Source organism: Pinus tabuliformis, chromosome 4_1 (assembly GCF_031772625.1).
Source record: "Pinus tabuliformis cultivar Carrire ecotype Pingquan chromosome 4_1, CPIR1, whole genome shotgun sequence".
Lineage (NCBI taxonomy): Eukaryota > Viridiplantae > Streptophyta > Pinopsida > Pinales > Pinaceae > Pinus > Pinus tabuliformis.
This window is the reverse complement of record NC_142303.1, coordinates 272,754,838-272,773,343: the sequence shown is the minus strand read 5'-3', so window position 1 is coordinate 272,773,343 and position 18,506 is coordinate 272,754,838. Positions and strand designations below refer to the sequence as shown.

The 18,506-nt window shown below is 41.0% G+C and overlaps 1 protein-coding gene across 2 annotated transcripts in view; it reads left to right on the top strand.

The window, feature by feature from the left end:
* LOC149175309 (uncharacterized) overlaps nt 1-18,506 on the top strand; it is a 485,878-nt gene that overhangs the window by 417,652 nt on the left and 49,720 nt on the right. For both annotated transcript variants that reach the window (XM_089419596.1, XM_089419594.1), the window contains one exon: nt 12,333-12,425. In XM_089419596.1, the coding sequence (XP_089275722.1) occupies nt 12,333-12,425 (93 nt within the window). The remainder of the gene's footprint in view (nt 1-12,332; nt 12,426-18,506) is intronic.

Genomic DNA, 18,506 nt, shown 5'->3' with positions numbered 1-18,506 from the left:
GTCTTGGCTTGTCTTCTATTGTTTATGTTCTATCAACATTTTACTTACATGTTTATGTGATTGCTAAACTGAAATTGATATTGGGCTCATAAAGAAATTGAAGTAAAATTGCTCTAAAGCATAGAACATACCGTTGTTGCCTAAAATTAATATGGTATCAGAGGTGAGGTGAAGACAAAGCCCAAGCAAGAGTGAAAGAGCAATCACCAAAGAGAGTTGGACAAGGAAAAAAGACTCAATGGGTTCCTCATTCTACTTCCCAGCTGAAGACAAACTCCATGATAAATCTGACTATCATGGATGGAAGATGTCTCTTGATTTGACCTTGGAAGAGAAGGAAGTGATGGATTATGTGCAGGGTAAAATCCTTGAGCATCCTTCAAATGCACCAGATGCCGCGAAGTCCAAGTACAATAAGGCTGAAGTCAAAGCAAAGAAGATTATCAAAGATTCCATTGACAAGCATCTAGTGGCCTATATCTCTGAATTGAAGACCTCTAAGGAGATATACAACAGGTTGGTCGGCATGTTCAAGGTTAGTAATGCTAATCAAATTCTCTTTCTCAAGAATAAGTTGAAGGATATTAAGAAGGGAAAGGACAAGGACATTCAATCCTATTTCTTGAGGATTACTGAGATCAAGAATGATCTACTCTTGATTGGAGAAGTAATTCCTGATAGGGAACCTACTCTCACCACCCTTGGAGGACTCCCACCTGAGTGGTATGTATTTAGAACCACTATACTCAATAATGATCAAATTCCAGGGTTTGAAGAATTGATGTCGAGATGCATACAAGAAGAAACAAGAATGGTGGAGCAAGAAATGCCTTCTAATAGAAGCAACCCCACTGCATTCTTCGCTCATGCCAAAAGGAGGAATAATGCAGGGACTAAAGGTTATTTGCATGGAAAGCCTGGATCTAAGGGAGGAAGGAAGGGTAGGTGCTTTGTTTGCAATAAGTTTGGCCACTAGGCAAGGGAATGTCCTAATAAAAGGGATACACCTCGAGATGATGACTATCATAACAACTCCAGGGGCAACTTCAACAACAACAACAACAATCAAAGGAATGGCAGGTCCAATGGCAAAGGAAAAAGGAATGTAGGACATGAAGGAAATGGTCGACCCTCCAAGAAATCAAGGAACTCCAGGTATGATGAATCCAATGTCGTTAACAATAAGCAATAAGAGTACTATCTTATATCGACCCTCTCCACTGCCTCTCCTCTGGACACTTTGGGAAATTGGCTAATTGATAGTGGTGCCTCAAGGCACTTCACCGGATAGAAGGAAGCCCTCTCTAATCTGATAGAAAAGGAGACAAACTTGGAGATCATCCTTGGAAACAATGCCACCTATCCCGTGAAAGGAGTAAGGAATGTTACCCTTCAATTGAATCAAGGTAACACTATTCATTTGCAAGAAGTACTATATGTACCCGATCTCAAGAAGATATACCTGGTGTCCATTTCAATAATGGAAGCTAAAGGATTCAGGGTGGCTTTTATCAATGTAAAGGTGTGTGTTTGGAAAAGAAATTTCAAGGATGATTTTACTCTTAGGTTCAGGGTTGATAGTTTGTATCAAGTTGGAGGAAGTCCATTGGGAGCCATGTCTTGCGGCACATCTCTACAATCTGAACTATGGCACCGAAGGTTCACCCATCTTCATTATAAGGCCCTACCTGATGTGAGACAGATGGTGACAGGTATGCCCGAGTTCAAAGTAGAGCATGAAGGTGTATGTCCGGGATGTGCCGAAGGAAAACTTACAAGGGGACCATTACCCTCAAGTAATAGCAAAACCACAGACATATTGCATTTGATCCACTTTGACATATCTGGTATGATGCCCGTAAACTCCTTGGGAGGATACTTATATTATCTCACCTTTGTGGATGATTATTCTCGCAAGACTTGGACCTAATTCTTACAAGGGGACCATTACCCTCAAGTAATAGCAAAACCACAGACATATTGCATTTGATCCACTTTGACATATCTGGTATGATGCCCGTAAACTCCTTGGGAGGATACTTATATTATCTCACCTTTGTGGATGATTATTCTCGCAAGACTTGGACCTAATTCTTGAAGAAGAAGGATGAAGTGTTCACTTGGTTCCGACATTTCAAAGACTTGATCGAAAACCAATCCGGGAAGAAAATCAAGATATTGGGGACTGATAATGGGACCAAGTATGAATCCAATGAATTCCAAGATTATTGCAGAGAAGTTGGCATTAAGAGGGAGACTACAACGCCATACACTCCTGATCAGAACAGTGTGACTGAAAGGAAGAATCACTCTAGTGTAGAAGTTGTTCGTGCCATGCTTCATGATCAAGGCCTTCCGAAGTTTCTATGGGGTGAAGCTGCAAACACCGTCGTGTATGTTCAAAACCGATGCCTTCATCAAGCATTGGACTCCAAGACTCCCAAAGAAATGTTCACTAGTAAGAAACTCGATGTTTCTCATTTTAGAATTTTTGGAAGCCCCGTATATTTTCATGTGCCGAAAGAGAAAAAAAGCAAATTGGGTGCATCTAGGAAGAAAGGAATCGTTGTGGGCTATAGTGAAAATTCTAAGGGATATAGAATTTATGTGGCTGGTCAAAAGGAAGTTAAGATAAGTCATGATGTCACCTTTGACGAAGATATGGCCCTCAGGAAGATCAACAACCTTCCTATCCTAAGGAAGGACAAAGAAGCTAACACAGGAAATCAGAGTGAAAAAGAGGACGAAAAGATACCTGATGTTGATGAACCTATGGATCCTATTGATCCACTCCCTCATGAGCCTTCCTCGTCCAAGAGGAGACCCTCATGGCTTAGGGAGACTCTCAAAGATGCTGAGAGGCACATTGCATCAAGGGGGTCTTTTCATGAAAGAAAGAAGTCGAACAGGTACCAAGGATATTTGACTGCCATGAGCACTATCATTCAAAATGAGCCTTCATCATTCGAAGAAGTCGTGAAGCAACAAGTATGGAAGGATGCTATGAATAATGAATACGATTCAGTTATGAAGAATGATGTCTTGGATGTGGTCCCTAGATCCTAGAACAAATTGGTTGTCACTTCTAAGTGGCTCTACAAAATCAAGCATGGAGTTGATGGAAGTGCAGAAAAGTTCAAGGCTCGCTTTGTTGCTCGAGGTTTCTCTCAAAAGGAAGGTGTAGATTACGATGAGATATTTTCATCTGTGGCCCGACACACCACCATCCGCTCGATCATAGCCCTTGCTGCCTCGCAAGGATGGAACCTACATCAGATGGATGTCAAGACCGCCTTCTTGCATGGTTCAATCAAAGGAGAAGTCTATGTGGAACAACTCGAGGGGTTTGAAGTTCATGATCGGGAATCTCATGTATGCAGGTTGAAGAAAGCTCTCTATGGATTGAAGCAAGCACCCCTGGCTTGGTATGAGAGGATTGATAGCTATCTGATGATGCTGGGATTCACTAGAAGTGAAGCCGATACGAACCTCTACTTTAAGGTTGAAAATGACAAACCTCTCATTTTGGTACTTTATGTGGACGACTTCTTTCTGATAGGTGCAGACCCTCTCATTCACAAATGTGAGAGGGAGTTGGCTTCTAAATTTGAGATGAAGGACCTAGGACCGATGCACTATTTCCTAGGGTTGGAGGTCTGGCAAAAGCCAGGTGAAATTTTCCTCTCTCAAGTAAAATATGTTGTAAAGATATTGGAAAGATGTGGGATGGTGGACTACAAGCCTTTGACTACTCCAATGGAACTTAACTTTAAGAAATTATGTGGTAGTGTTGTTGGACCTGAATTGGGGAATGCTTCTGAGTATCGTCAACTCATAGGAGCACTGATGTTCTTGGTGAACTCCTGTCTAGACATATGTTTTGCAGTTAACACATTGAGCCAATACATGGTTGAGCCTCATCATATACATTGGATTGCTGCCAAGAATCTTCTAAGATATCTTCGGGGCACAATCACTCATGGACTGAGATACACTGCCGGAAATGTGAGGCTGCATGGTTATTCTGATGCTGATTAGGCTGGCAGTGTGGTGGATCGCAAGAGCACTTCTGGATGTTGTTTTTCTTTGGGTTCTGCTTCGATATCCTGGATGAGCAAGAAGTAGAAATCGGTTGCCTTGAGCACCGCCGAGACCGAATACATAACTGTTAGTATGGCCTCCTGTGAAGCTGTCTGGTTGAGGAAGCTCTTCAGTGAGTTGTTTGGACATGTACAAGATACCACTGTGATCTTCTGCGACAACCAGAGTGGGATTCGATTATCAGAGAATCTCGTGTTTCATGATCGCTCCAAGCATATAGATATCAAGTACCACTTTATCCGAGATATGGTACAATGAGGAGCAATAAGGCTCCATCACATTGGGACTGATGAGCAGGTCGTTGATATTCTGACAAAGCCCCTAGGGAATGTCAAATTATTGGCCTTCCAAGAATGACTTGCAGTCGTGAAGAGGCCCTCTTATGAGAGTCCTGTATGAGATTGACATTGAGCTCTGGGAGCTCCGGGGGGCTTTGGGTACTTCTTGGAGTGGTGAGCAACCATAGGGTGGGTGGTTCAGCGTTCCCCTAGTGGTTTGTTGTGTACAGGGTGAGTGGTTCACCCTTACCCTGTGAAACCCCTTGGCGACATGTGAGCAGGACAAGTGGCTCATCTTTCTCCTGCCGAGACATCCTACCCATGCAATATGGAACTCATGGGAAGTACCTCTCATCTAGCCAATGAGTAGGGAAGTGGGGATAGGGACCATAGTACTACCGATGGACGCATCGTGTACTACCGTACTCCCTATGCTAGGATGTCCAATATTGATCTAGGATCAATGGGCACTGACTTTAGGTCAGTAAGAGTGGTATGAGACACTCTTTTGATTGGGACTTACTTCAGGTCATTAAGAGAATGGTATGATACATTCTCGATCAGTTCTTCTTCTTCATAGTTCAGCAAAGCAGAGAAGAGCAGTGCAGCGCAGTGCATGGATGGCAGAGATGGTACAAATTGGCAGATTGTAAAGTTTTGTAGATGTTCTATGCTAAGAGCAATTTCACTTTTCTCACAGCAATCATACAAGTAGATAAGCAAAATGCAGATAGAACATATAAGCAGATCTTACAGAAGACAAATCAGAAACAAGAAAAATGTATGTGTTTGTTTCGGCGGTCAACAGGATGCTTCAACCAGCAAAGTCTCCTTTGGTCAGCCAGCCCAGCATGTGTCACAACAACCCTCCAACCAGTAGATGAGTCAACCCAAGTCAGTCCTACAAAAGTCAACGCTATCCTGAAAAGTCAACGCAGGGGCAGCAAGCTAAAAGTCAACGCAGCAGCAAAACGGTCAACCCTTTGACCTCGATTTTTGTGCCAGGTAGTATGGCCTTCAAAAATCGAACCTCCCACAAGTTTTCAGCTTGTTTGGACCAAGCGTTGACCAAAGTCAACGCTGGTCAAACTTCTGCGAAACCCTAGCAGCAGAAAAATCCTCTTCGTCCTTCCCACGTGTCGCTGAAATTCGTCCTCCAGGTAGCTCGTACTTTTTAGGATGAGAGAGGAAGATGTGAGTTGTTTTTTTGTGATCAAATTCTCTCCAACTTTTCCTGTATATATATATCCATCAATGAGGGTGTGTGACACATCTGTTGGGCATGTGAGCCTACATTACAAAACTGGCTGACCTTTGCACATATAATTTATTAAGAATAATAAATTCAAAATATAAGTTCTGCTCATCGGATTAAGACTATTTTTATATGGATTTTACACCTCTCAGAAAGAGGAATCCAACAAAAATATTAGCCTCTTAATCTGAGCATCAGAACATGGAGTTTGGACCTAGTTGTCCAAATTTAACACTCCCTCTCAACTAGGGAGAACTCCATCTATTAGTGCAATTAACATCGTGAGTCATCCCGCCGAAACTTGCTTTGCTGGCTTCTTTATTTCAGAACAGAAGTGGGTCAGTCACAAAGACATCATTCCCCGACTGACATAATCAGTCCAGAGGTCCCAGACCTCACAAATCTTGATCCCAGATCAAGTGGTTGGACCATGCCATCCTAGATAGAGAGTACGGCAATCTCTGATACGTCCATCAGTCTTTGCTAATAGTCTCTAGCTTTTCCACACCTCATTGGCCAAATGAGAGGTACTTCCCATGAGCCCTGAACTCAATGGGTAGGATGCATACGGGGCACAGATTAAATGAGTGGCGAACCAGCTCAATAATCACAAGGGTGGGGCAGAAGCATTATGAGTGCTTATAGCTCCGAGAAGCTATCCCCAAAGCCCCCCAGAGCTCCCAGAGCTCATCGTCCAACAGGACCCACATCATAGGGTCTTTCCACGACACCAAGACTCTCACGGAAGGTTAGGAACTTGACCTTCCCCAGGGGCTTAGTGAGAATATCCGCGACCTGCTCATCAGTTCCTATATGATCGAGCCTTACGGCGCCTCGCTGTACCATATCCCGGATAAAGTGGTACCTGATATCAATATGCTTGGATCGGTCGTGGAACACAGGATTCTCAGTCATACGAATCCCACTCTGATTATCACAGAGTATTACAGTGGTATCTAGCACATGTTGGAACAGCTCACTAAAGAGCTTCCTCAACCAAACTGCTTCACAACAGGCCATACTAGCAGCAATGTATTCGGCCTCCGCGGTGCTCAAAGCCACCGACTTCTGCTTCCTGCTCATCCATGAGATCGAAGCAGAACCAAGATTGAAACAACATCCAGATGTGCTCTTACGATCCACCACACTGCCAGCCCAATCGGCATCAGTATATCCCCGGAGTATCACACTCCCGGCAGTGTATCTCAGCCCATGGTTTATCGTGCCCCGAAGATATCTCAAAAGATTCTTGGCACCAACCCAGTGAAAATGATGAGGCTCAACCATCTGTTGACTCAAAGTATTCACTGCAAAACATATGTCCGGACGGGTGTTCACTAAGAACATCAAAGCTCCTATGAGTTGATGATACTCAGTAGGATTGGCCAAGATAGGCCCTGCAGCGCTGCCACTCAACTTCTTAAAGTTGAGTTCCATTGGTGTCGACACGGACTTACAGTCCACCATCCCAAATCTTTCCAGAAGCTTCACAATATACTTTCCTTGAGAAAGGAAAATCTCTCCAGGTCTCTGCCAGACCTCCAGGCCTAGGAAATAGTGCATTAGTCCTAGGTCTTTCATCTCGAACTCAGCAGCAAGCTCCCTCTTACATTGATGAATGAGAGGGTCATCACCTGTCAGGAAGAGGTCGTCCACATACAGCACTAGAATGAGAGGCTTTCCTTCCTCAACCTTAAAGTAAAGGTTTGGATCAGCATTGCTTCGAGTGAAGTCCAGCTTCATCAAGTAACTATCCATCCTCTCATACCAAGCTCTGGGTGCTTGCTTTAACCCATAGAGGGCTTTCTTCAACCTGCAGACATAAGTGTCTCAATCTTGAACTTCAAATCCCAGAGGTTGTTCTACATACACCTCTTCCTTTATTGCACCATGCAGAAAAGCAGTCTTGACATCCATCTGATGAAGACTCCATCCTTGCGTAGCAGCAAGGGCTATGATGGATCGGATGGTGGTATATCGAGCCACAGGTGCAAATATATCGTCATAGTCAATTCCTTCCTTTTGAGAGAAGCCACGGGCAACAAATCTTGCCTTAAACTTTTCAGCACTCCCATCAGATCCATGTTTAATCTTGTAGAGCCATTTAGCGGTGACAACAGATTTGTCCTTCGGTCTCGGGACCACATCCCAGACATCATTCTTCATAATAGCCTCATATTCTTCATGCATAGCATCCTTCCAGACTTGATGCTTGATGGCTTCTTCAAAAGATCCAGGTTCAAATTGTATAATAGTACTCATGGCAGCTAGATACCCTTGGTATCTACACGGCTTCTTGCTTTCTCGGAATGTTCCCCTTGGGGCAGCATGACCCTCAGCATCTTCGAGGGTGTCCCTGAGCCATGATGGCCTCTTTCCTAGAGAAGGGGAAGGATCAATAGGGTCCATTGGCTCTTCAACATCAGGCATAGTCTCATCCTGGGGTTCTTCCAGATTTCCAGGTCTTTCTTCATGGTTTTCTTCAGATCTAGGAAGATCTACTACTTTCTTCAGGGAAGCATCTTCGTCAAAAGTGACATCATGGCTTATCTCTACTTCCCTTTGACCAGGTACATAGACTCTATATGCCTTAGAAGTCTCACTGTAGCCCACAAACATTCCTTTCTTCCCAGTAGCGTCCAGCTTACTTCTCTTTTCTTTCGGCACATGAAAATAGACAGGACATCCAAAAATTCTAAAATGTGAGACATCAGGTTTCTTACCAGAGAAAACCTCTTCGGGAGTTTTGGAGTCCAAAGCGGAATGAGGGCATCGGTTTTGAATGTACACAGCAGTATTTGCAGCTTCTCCCCACAGAAACTTTGGAAGACCCTGGTCACATAGCATGGCACGGGCAGCTTCCACAATAGTCCTATTCTTGCGTTCAGCAACACCATTCTGCTCAGGAGTATATGCAGTGGTAGTCTCCCTCTTAATGCCAGCTTCTCTGCAAAAGTCTTTGAACTCATTTGACTCATATTCAGTGCCATTGTCAGTCCTCAAAATCTTGATCTTCTTTCCGGTCATATTTTCCACCAAGGCTTTGAAGGTACGGAACCACATGAAAGCCTCATCCTTCTTCTTCAAGAAGTATATCCAGGTTTTGCAAGAGAAGTCATCAGTAAATGTCATATAGTAAGAACATCCCCCCAGGGATGTTACAGGCAACATACCGGAAAGATCAGAATGGACCAATTGCAATATCTCAGATGTCTTTGTGACACTTGAGGGGAAAGGTCCCCTTGTATGTTTTCCTTCAGCACAGCCCTTACATACACCTTTATGATTATTTCCAAAATCAGGCATCCCTGTCACCACCTTCCTTGCTTCGGGAAGAGCCTTGTAATGAAGGTGTCCAAATCTTCGGTGCCATAGTTCGGTTTGACGGATAGTATCACAAGTCATAGCTCCCAACGGACTACCTCCAACCTGGTAGAGTGTACCAACTCTAAAACCAATTGAGATAGCTTCCTTGAAGCTCTTCTTCCACATGAGTACCTTTCCATCAGAGAAAGTTACATTGAATCCTTTGTCTTCCATGGTAGATACAGACACAAGGTTCTTCTTCAATTTGGGTACATAGAGTACATCTTGTAGATGGAGGACTTGTCCTTGAGACAAGTGGAGGGTCACAGTCTCGGTCCCTTTCACAGGATAAGTGGCATTATCCCCAAGGGTAATTTCTAGATTAGTATCCCTTTCAACCATGTCAGAAAGTGCTTCCTTGAATCCGGTGATGTGTCTTGAGGCACCACTATCGATTAGCCAGACATCCATAGTGTCGGGCGGAGATGCAGTTGAGAGAGCAGATATTAGAATATACTCATTTCTTTTATCAACAACATTAGACTCCTCATACCTAGTATTTCTGGTCCTTTTAGAAGGTGGATGGTTTCCTTCAAAGTGAGCCTTCCTCTTTCCTTTGGATTTGTCATTTCTTTGATTCCCATTCCTTCGGTTGTTGTTGTTGTCGTCGCTATCGGGAGAATTCTTCTGGAAGGGGCATTCTCTAGCATAGTGTCCAGTCCTATGGCAGGTGAAACATTTACCCTTCTTCTTTTGAGTCTTAGTCCTTCCTTTGTCCTTGGAACCACCAGAGTTCTTCTTTCGGGAATGAGCAACATAGGCAGCATTTCTTTCATTATCAAATTCCTTCATCCTTGTTTCTTCTTGCATACATCTAGACAGAAGCTCATCAAAGTTAGGGATGGTATTATTGTTGAGAATGGTAGTTGTGAATACTTGCCATTCATATGGAAGTCCTCCAAGTGCGGTGAGAACCATCTCACGATCAGCTATTGTCTCCCCAATAGCTAGCAGATTGTTCTTGGTTTCGGTCAACTTCATAAAGAAAGTTTGAATAGACTCGTCTCGGCCCTTCTTCATATTCTTCAACTTGTTCTTGAGGAATAGCACTTGGTTCACATTGTTTACTCGGAACATAAGTATCAGTTTGTCATACATCTCCTTGGATGTGCCTAGTTCAGATATGTAGGCAACCAGAATCTTATTTATGGATTCCCTGATCAGCAGTTTTGCTCTGATTTCTCCCTTCTTATACTTGTGTTTAACAGCAGCAGAGGCATTTGATGGAGGTTCTTGAATCTTCCCTGTCACATGATCTAGGAGATCATGATCTTCTAATTTGAGATCTAATAACATCTTCCAGGCATGGAAGTCATCACTTCCAGTCAGCTTGTCATTCTCCCTGAATTCAAGCTTAGAGGAATCCATTTCCTTCGATGATGATTGCTATAGATAGAGTTTGTCTTCACCTACGCTCTGATACCATGTAAAGTTTTGTAGATGTTCTATGCTAAGAGCAATTTCACTTTTCTCACAGCAATCATACAAGTAGATAAGCAAAATGCAGATAGAACATATAAGCAGATCTTACAGAAGACAAATCAGAAACAAGAAAAATGTATGTGTTTGTTTCGGCGGTCAACAGGATGCTTCAACCAGCAAAGTCTCCTTTGGTCAGCCAGCCCAGCATGTGTCACAACAACCCTCCAACCAGTAGATGAGTCAACCCAAGTCAGTTCTACAAAAGTCAACGCTATCCTGAAAAGTCAACGCAGGGGCAGCAAGCTAAAAGTCAATGCAGCAGCAAAACGGTCAACCCTTTGACCTCGATTTTTGTGCCAGGTAGTATGGCCTTCAAAAATCGAACCTCCCACAAGTTTTCAGCTTGTTTGGACCAAGCGTTGACCAAAGTCAACGCTGGTCAAACTTCTGCGAAACCCTAGCAGCAGAAACCCTAGCAGCAGAAAAATCCTCTTCGTCCTTCCCACGTGTGGCTGAAATTCGTCCTCCAGGTAGCTCGTACTTTTTAGGATGAGAGAGGAAGATGTGAGTTGTTTTTTTGTGATCAAATTCTCTCCAACTTTTCCTGTATATATATATCCATCAATGAGGGTGTGTGACACATCTGTTGGGCATGTGAGCCTACATTACAAAACTGGCTGACCTTTGCACATATAATTTATTAAGAATAATAAATTCAAAATATAAGTTCTGCTCATCGGATTAAGACTATTTTTATATGGATTTTACACCTCTCAGAAAGAGGAATCCAACAAAAATATTAGCCTCTTAATCTGAGCATCAGAACATGGAGTTTGGACCTAGTTGTCCAAATTTAACACAGATGGATTAGCAGGTGGAGTTCTCCCTAGTTGAGAGGGAGTGTTAAAATTGGCAACTAGGGCCAAACTCCACATGGGTCATCTTATTTATGACAGCTGATATTTTTATTAGATTCCTCTCTCAGAGAGGTGTAGGATTGATCTAAAGATCATTTGATTCTGACATGTACAAATGAAGATATGAATTTATTTATATTATGGACAAATTGTCAAGGTCGACCAGCAAGCAAAACAGGCACACAAGCCCCCAATTCATCCTCAACATTGCATATAAAAAGGAGACCTCAAGTCATTTTCACCATCATCTCATCACACATATCTCTCTCTCCTCTTGTGATTGGGCACACTATCCGAAGCAATCTTCTTTCTCTCCACACATGTGAACTGGGGTTTCTGTTTGCTGTGTTGACCAATGTTGACCGAGCTGTTGGGAGGCTGTTTGACTGCGTTGACCTGTTTTGACTTCGGTTTGGGTGAGGAATCTCTGTCTAAGCAGGCCACAATTCTGGGCACGAAAATCGAGGAGTTTTGACCAGCATTGACTATGGTTAGGGCTGACTGCAGGTTGACTGTTTGACCAGACTTTGACTGGGCAGAATTTGACTGTTTTGAGGGCTGTTTCATCTTGCTGTTTGGAGTCCGAAGTTGACTGAAGTTGACCAAATATTTGAGGGTCAAATATGCCCGGGTGACCAGCGTCGACTTTTCTGGTTAGGGCTCTTTTGCTGCTGTTATAAATTTTCAGATTTTGTAAATTGTACTATCTCTCTTCTGAACTATTGAAGACTAAAAGAAAATTTGATCAAGGGTTCCCCACATTGGGGTTTGTCCTTGGCTGGTGCCACATCTTGTGTCCTCTTGTCTGGGCTTGTCATTTACTGTTGATGTTTATGTTCTATCAGCATTTCACTTACATGTGTATGTGATTGCTAAACTGAAATTGATATTGGGCTCATAAAGAAATTGAAGTAAAATTGCTCTAAAGCATAGAACATACCATTGTTGCCTAAAATTAATACCTTTTTTTATGTATGTTTCTTACTTTGGCAGGTATCGAACCAATGGTGGTTTGAACCTGGGCATGGAGATTGGAGCACCAACTTAGAGAAGTATGTTCTGTGTCAAGATGGTATTTATCATAAGGTAAGCTAATGAATATGGCACCACAAGAAGTTAGTTTGTGTTCTAATCAATGTTATTATGAAAATAGAAGAATATGTTGAATAAATATTGGAGAACAAGAAACTATGAGAATTTCAAATAAGGATATGTAAATCTGTTTCTTTATTGAATATATTATGGTCATTTTGTCTTGTTAAGTGTGATAAAATAGATGCATTCCATTTCGGCAAGAACTTACCATTTGTTGCACTGAACATCATAAATTGTACTATGGAAACTACAATACATTGAAGAGATATAACACTACCATGATTATTTACAGAAATTGTACTATGAAATCTACAATAATTTGAAGAGATATATCACTACCATGATCAGTTAAAGAATTTGTTAAGGTTAGTTAAAGAAGTATGCCTGAATATACTACATAAGGGAGTAGTTATATAAAAATATTTGTATGTCCGAAACGGATAACAGGTACATTTACAACCAATGGATGCAAGTTTGGATGGAAATACTACAATACATTGAAGAGATATAACACTACCATGATTAGTTAAAGAATTTGTTCGAAGGTTAGTTAAAGAAGTATGCCTGAAAATACTACATAAGGGAGTAGTTATAGAAAAATACGTGTATGTCCGAAACAGATAACAGGTACATTTACAACCAATGGATGCAAGTTTCGAAGGAAATATATATATATATATATATATATATATATATATATATATAAAGCATTCATGCTTTTCTAAATGTTGTGAATGTGATTGTTGGGTACCTGCATGTTGGTTATGCCAAAAGATTGTGTAAATCATCTCCAAAGTATACCATCACTAAGACAAACTCATGGTAGGAGAGAGTCATAAATATTCATGTATTTCTAAGGTGAGTATATAGATATAGAGTTTTATTGTTCCTGTTCCATAAATTTCATCACAATTTACCTATGTTTAGCTTTTTGAGAGACTTTTGGTCAAAGAATTTCTAGTAATTTGTTGTGTACAGGAATTCAAAGTGAATTGAAGTATAAGAAAATTCAGCTTGAAACAAAATTGGAATCAACTTAAAATTTAAATCAAGTAATAGTACCTTGTCATTCAGTGCATCCAATAAACATTTAACTATTTGAGCTTGAAATTGAGACCAAATTTACAAGAGAAATGACGATTTGACTTCAACATCGTTACCTCCTCATTTACAATTTTTTAGGCTAAAAATTTCCCATAATGAATCTAGCCATGTCTTGTTCTAAAGAAGATGGACCGAAGATGTGAATTTGTTGGTAAACTTTTAACTTACTCTCATGGTGGCAATGTGAATCCATAGTAGTCATAGCTTCTTAAGCTTCACGGCTAGCCTTCAATTTTACTTTTAACATTTATGCTCCTCACTAAAAATTATTTAAGGGTTTGTTATGCCATTCCTTTTGTCTTTTTTAAGACGCTAATGTTGCATATTGTGCCTGTAGTCCTTGTTTTTCCATCCTCAATAATAGTCCAACCTATAGGGGGAACTCTCCTCCTCACCAAGACATTCCTTGATAGCCACTTGCAAACTAAGGACCACAAACACCAATTGGACCACAACTTCTTGACAATATATCAAATAAAATGTTGTTTGCTTCATTGCTACTTTATATGATAGCTAAAATACCTATAGGGTAGCAAGTAATTTTTCTACCTACTCTACTCAATATTTTATCTTTTATATGAAGCATTCACCAAGATCTTGTCTAATGATTCTAATTTTTCATTTGCAAGGGGGTAATAATGGAATGACATCCAATACACTATGATAAATTCCTAGATGAATTTCCTATAACATGGTTCACAAAATGAATACCTCTTTCACTTTGCAACCAAGGTGCACATCTAGTCCAATAAGCCATAATCTAGAAGTACCAAAGCGTTTACCATGATGATGACTTGTGTGAAACCTCTTAGGCATGCTACCGAGCTCAAGAGGATAATGTTAGTTTCAACTCTTGGTTCAATTTTGATGGCATGAAATGCCCTTCAAACATGACTACATGGCCAATAGGTAATATAAGTTTGACAGTGTGCCTTGACCACCTTATTATTGTTGAAGCTTGTGATAGCTTCGAAAGGTCCTCTGCATAGGCTTGGTGTCTTAGCATTTAGAAGATGATTTATTGCCTCTTTAGGTGCATGCTTGATGGAATAAGTGATTTATGTCTTCTTTCCTAAGTCTAACTTAGGAAAAGTAAAATAATTAAAGTCAATTAATTATCGTGGATTATTAAGTCAATTTCTAATGACAAATAATATAATTATTTAATTGACTTAGAAATGATCTCAATTGTTGATCTTCTAGAAGGGAGATTAGGGTTAGGGATTTGGGCTTCATGAAGATTATAAAATAACCCTAAGGGAGGCGTGAGGACAATAACAAGTGGAGAAAGTGATTTTCTATAGAGCGAGAGGCTCAACAAGACTATAATAGCAGAGGAGGAAGAGTGCAGGTTGATTCAAGAGATTTCCAAGGGGCTGAATTGTTAAAGAGAAAAGGAGGTTGATTTATTGGAGTGGTCGATTTACCAGGGCCGAATTTCCTATAAAAATAGAGGTTGTGCAAAGGGAAGATGTAGGGCCAAGTTGCTCGTGAAATGCTAGGCTGAATTCTCCAAGCCATCTTGCCACAAAATCTAGCTGATCTTGTAGAGGGGTACCTTACAAGGCAAGCACTAGACAAAGTGATAACAATGAGGTAATAGCCCATTGTCACCATAGCCAATATCCCCTACTCTTTATGGATTTTCGCCAATGGGAGGAGTCCCAGTACAAGGTCACCTACAAGAGATATTCTAGGCTTAGAGGTTCAAGGTGACACTGTAAGCTTCCAAAGGATGACTCAACTTAAGTAAAAGGTTCAAACAATGGTGAAGAGGCAATTCACATGCATTAGAGAGGCCAATATAGGACACGTTAGACCTAGGGTTTCATTAATAGCATGCAAAATGGAATATCCTAAGGTCAAGGTACCAAGGAAAGGTTTCAAACAAGGAGTATTAGCAATCCAATGGACTATGAAACCTTTTAGAAGCCCCCAAGTTGAAGCTTAACCAACTAGGTTTCTCCTAGGGCAAACAATTAGGGCAAGAGAAATTATGGTGAGAAATTGATGGATTAACCACTGAGGTTGATTTTGAGGAAACTCAGTGTACCCTCGATGTTAAATCCTTTCAATGCCAAAAACTCCTCTTTTAGACAATTTCACTCCAAGCACTAATTGAGTTGCTTATCCTTAAGAGGGTCGAAAATAGAGAGATAATTTGTGGATGAAATAAAGTTTGATCACCAAAATGACAAGGCCAATGCCTAGCCCTTGGGTTGATGGAGTTTATGGGTGTTAAAGATTAGCTAAATCTTGCAAAGTAGTAAGGATGTTTTGATGCCCTAGCACCAAAACCCTAGCTATTATCTTTGTGAGGGATCAAAGACACTTGGGAGAGCTATAACAAGAGTTCACCAAGGGGATTACCATTCACATTCCATACATGAATAATGCATACAATTAGGATATCTCGATTCTATACAATTAGTCTTCAATAATCAATGGCACAATAGAAAAAACCTAGATAACTAGTACATGCCATACATTAGACATAAAATCATAATTCTTCAATAACAAAGCTAACTTACAAAATGAAATGCATGAATAATCCAATATTGATCCAAGATAACTTCTCCAAATACAAAAAAGTAGCTCCAATAGAAAAAATGCTCCATAGATCACATCTTCTCCAAGATACAAAACGCTGAAATTCTCCTAAGAGGGCACAATTAGTCTCAACTCCCAAGTGATCATGATACAAATGAAACAATCCGCTCCTCTATTTATATGAGGAGGACAAAGTCTAACATTAGCCTAAAGGCCCTCAAAACAAGTTTTATCACTAAACATGCTTGGGTTACAAGCCAACCCACTAGCTCTCATCATAAATGCTCAAACAAGCCCACTTGTGTGAACCGCTAGGCTTTTAGGGCTGATGTCATGCATAAAATGACCTCCAAATGCCATGTCCAAGTACTAGGAGGTGATAAATGTGACGTAGAAAGCATGTAAAAATCATTATTTGAGGGCTGCTCCTCAAATCCATCTCAGACCCAAAATCCAGTTGGGGCACCACAAAGTTGTCTCTATGGGTCTCCAACTGTGAAAAGTGTCCATCTTTGCTCTAGCGTTGACGACTGTCTAGGCGCAACTAACCCTCCTTGGTCTCTAAAGGTGAGACCGTCCTCATCTGGGCCTTGAATCAGCTGCCATCCCTCAATTCGTGCTACAGTGGTATATAAGTAAATCTGTATGCAAGAGCAAATGAGTATGCAGATTGTATCTGTCATATGTAAAATGTTATTATTAATAAAAATTTAATGGTGATTACAATTCTTCGTGGCTGTGTGCCTTATATAGGCATTAACTGGCCACGAAGATAGGGGTCACATATTTTTACCAATGTCCCTTCATAATTAATGGGACATTAATTAATCTAATTAATTAATTATTATTATTAATACTTGTTATTTAATAATAATAATTAATTGATGTTTGTTATGAATATTTTATTCATAACATTGTCACCCCCTTTAGAGATGGTTTGTCCTCAAAGCATAATCAAAAGGGTTTCCTCTAGTTGAACAGTGTTGCTATGGAGTGGCATCTTTACATTGATTGGTGTAGTCTTCACAAGTAATTGTACCTTCCTTGAAGCTAAGAGTGTTAACACCGTATAATTTATAATGTCGTCCTTGCCAGCTAAACTCCATGAATTGCTCTTCAAGGTTTGTAGTATAGCTTCCTAGTTGTATTAGCCATTCTGCACCTAGAACTACATCCATTTACTTGAGTGGTAGGGAAAATAGATCTGTTTGTAGCTCCAGTTCTTGTATTTGGATTGAAACTTTATGACATTCTCCTATTTCCTTTAACTTTTGCCAGTAGCAACAAACATGGTCAAGTCCTTGATTGGGCATATACAAATATCAAGTTGTTTACCAAGATCGATGTTTATACAATTGTGAGTACTACCAGAATCTACAAGTATATTGACATTTCTGCCTCTTATGAGTCCCTTGAGCTTTAGGGTTTTAGGACATAATCTCCTCCTCATGTTTGTTGGTGGTGTAGTAAGCTTAATGTTCCTTCTTGGGGATTGGTTTCTCTTCTTTCGAAGATGTGGTGGAACGTATTTTGCAGTTGCTTGTTTTTCTTGATGTTTGGGAGAGTTACTATTTTCATCAAAGTTTTTCTAGTCACATGAGATTGCAGCGAATGACGGTTCCTTAGAATCTGAATATTCACTGTGTGTGACAACTATTCCTTCATCATGTTCATGTAGGTGAAACAAATTGGAGCTCAAAGCAACAAGTTATATAGGATGCAGCTCGATTCTCCAATGGCACTAATCGGTAGTGACAGTAGCAGTGGAAAGGAGTTAAACAAATTGTGGCACAAAAGGATGACAAATTTACACCATGGAGCATTCAAAATGCTCAGAGAAACTATAACATGAGTTCTAGTTCTCAGTATGGAGTACGATGATGTATGCAGAGGATGCGTACTTGGGAAGTACGCGAAGGCAGCATTCCCGAGCACGACGGGGAAGAAGATCAAGGTGCTTCACCCAGACAATGGTGGAGAATACATTGATAAAGATTTCACAGATTTCTATGTGAAGGAAGGCGTCAAAAGAGAATGGACAGCTCCATATAACCCTCAGCAAAATGGAGTAGCGGAGCAGAAAAACAGAACAATAATTGGGGCTGCAAAGGCTATGTTGTATGATTAGGATCTACCCAGATTTCTATGGGCAGAGGCATGTAACACAACAGTGTACATTCAAAACAGAACTCCTCATAGAGCATTGGGGAAGAAAACGCTAGAGGGAGCAGTGTTGCATGAAGCGCCCCTCCCCCCGGTTCCAAGCCCCGAAGCGCGTCCCGTACGGAAGCGCCTAGGAAGCTTGGCCGGAAGCGCGCTTTCGAAATTTTTAGACGCTTCCTGGAAATTTGGAAGCACTGGCGCTTCCGAAGCGCCGAAGCGCGCTTCGTACGACGCTTCCCAGACGCTTCCCAGACG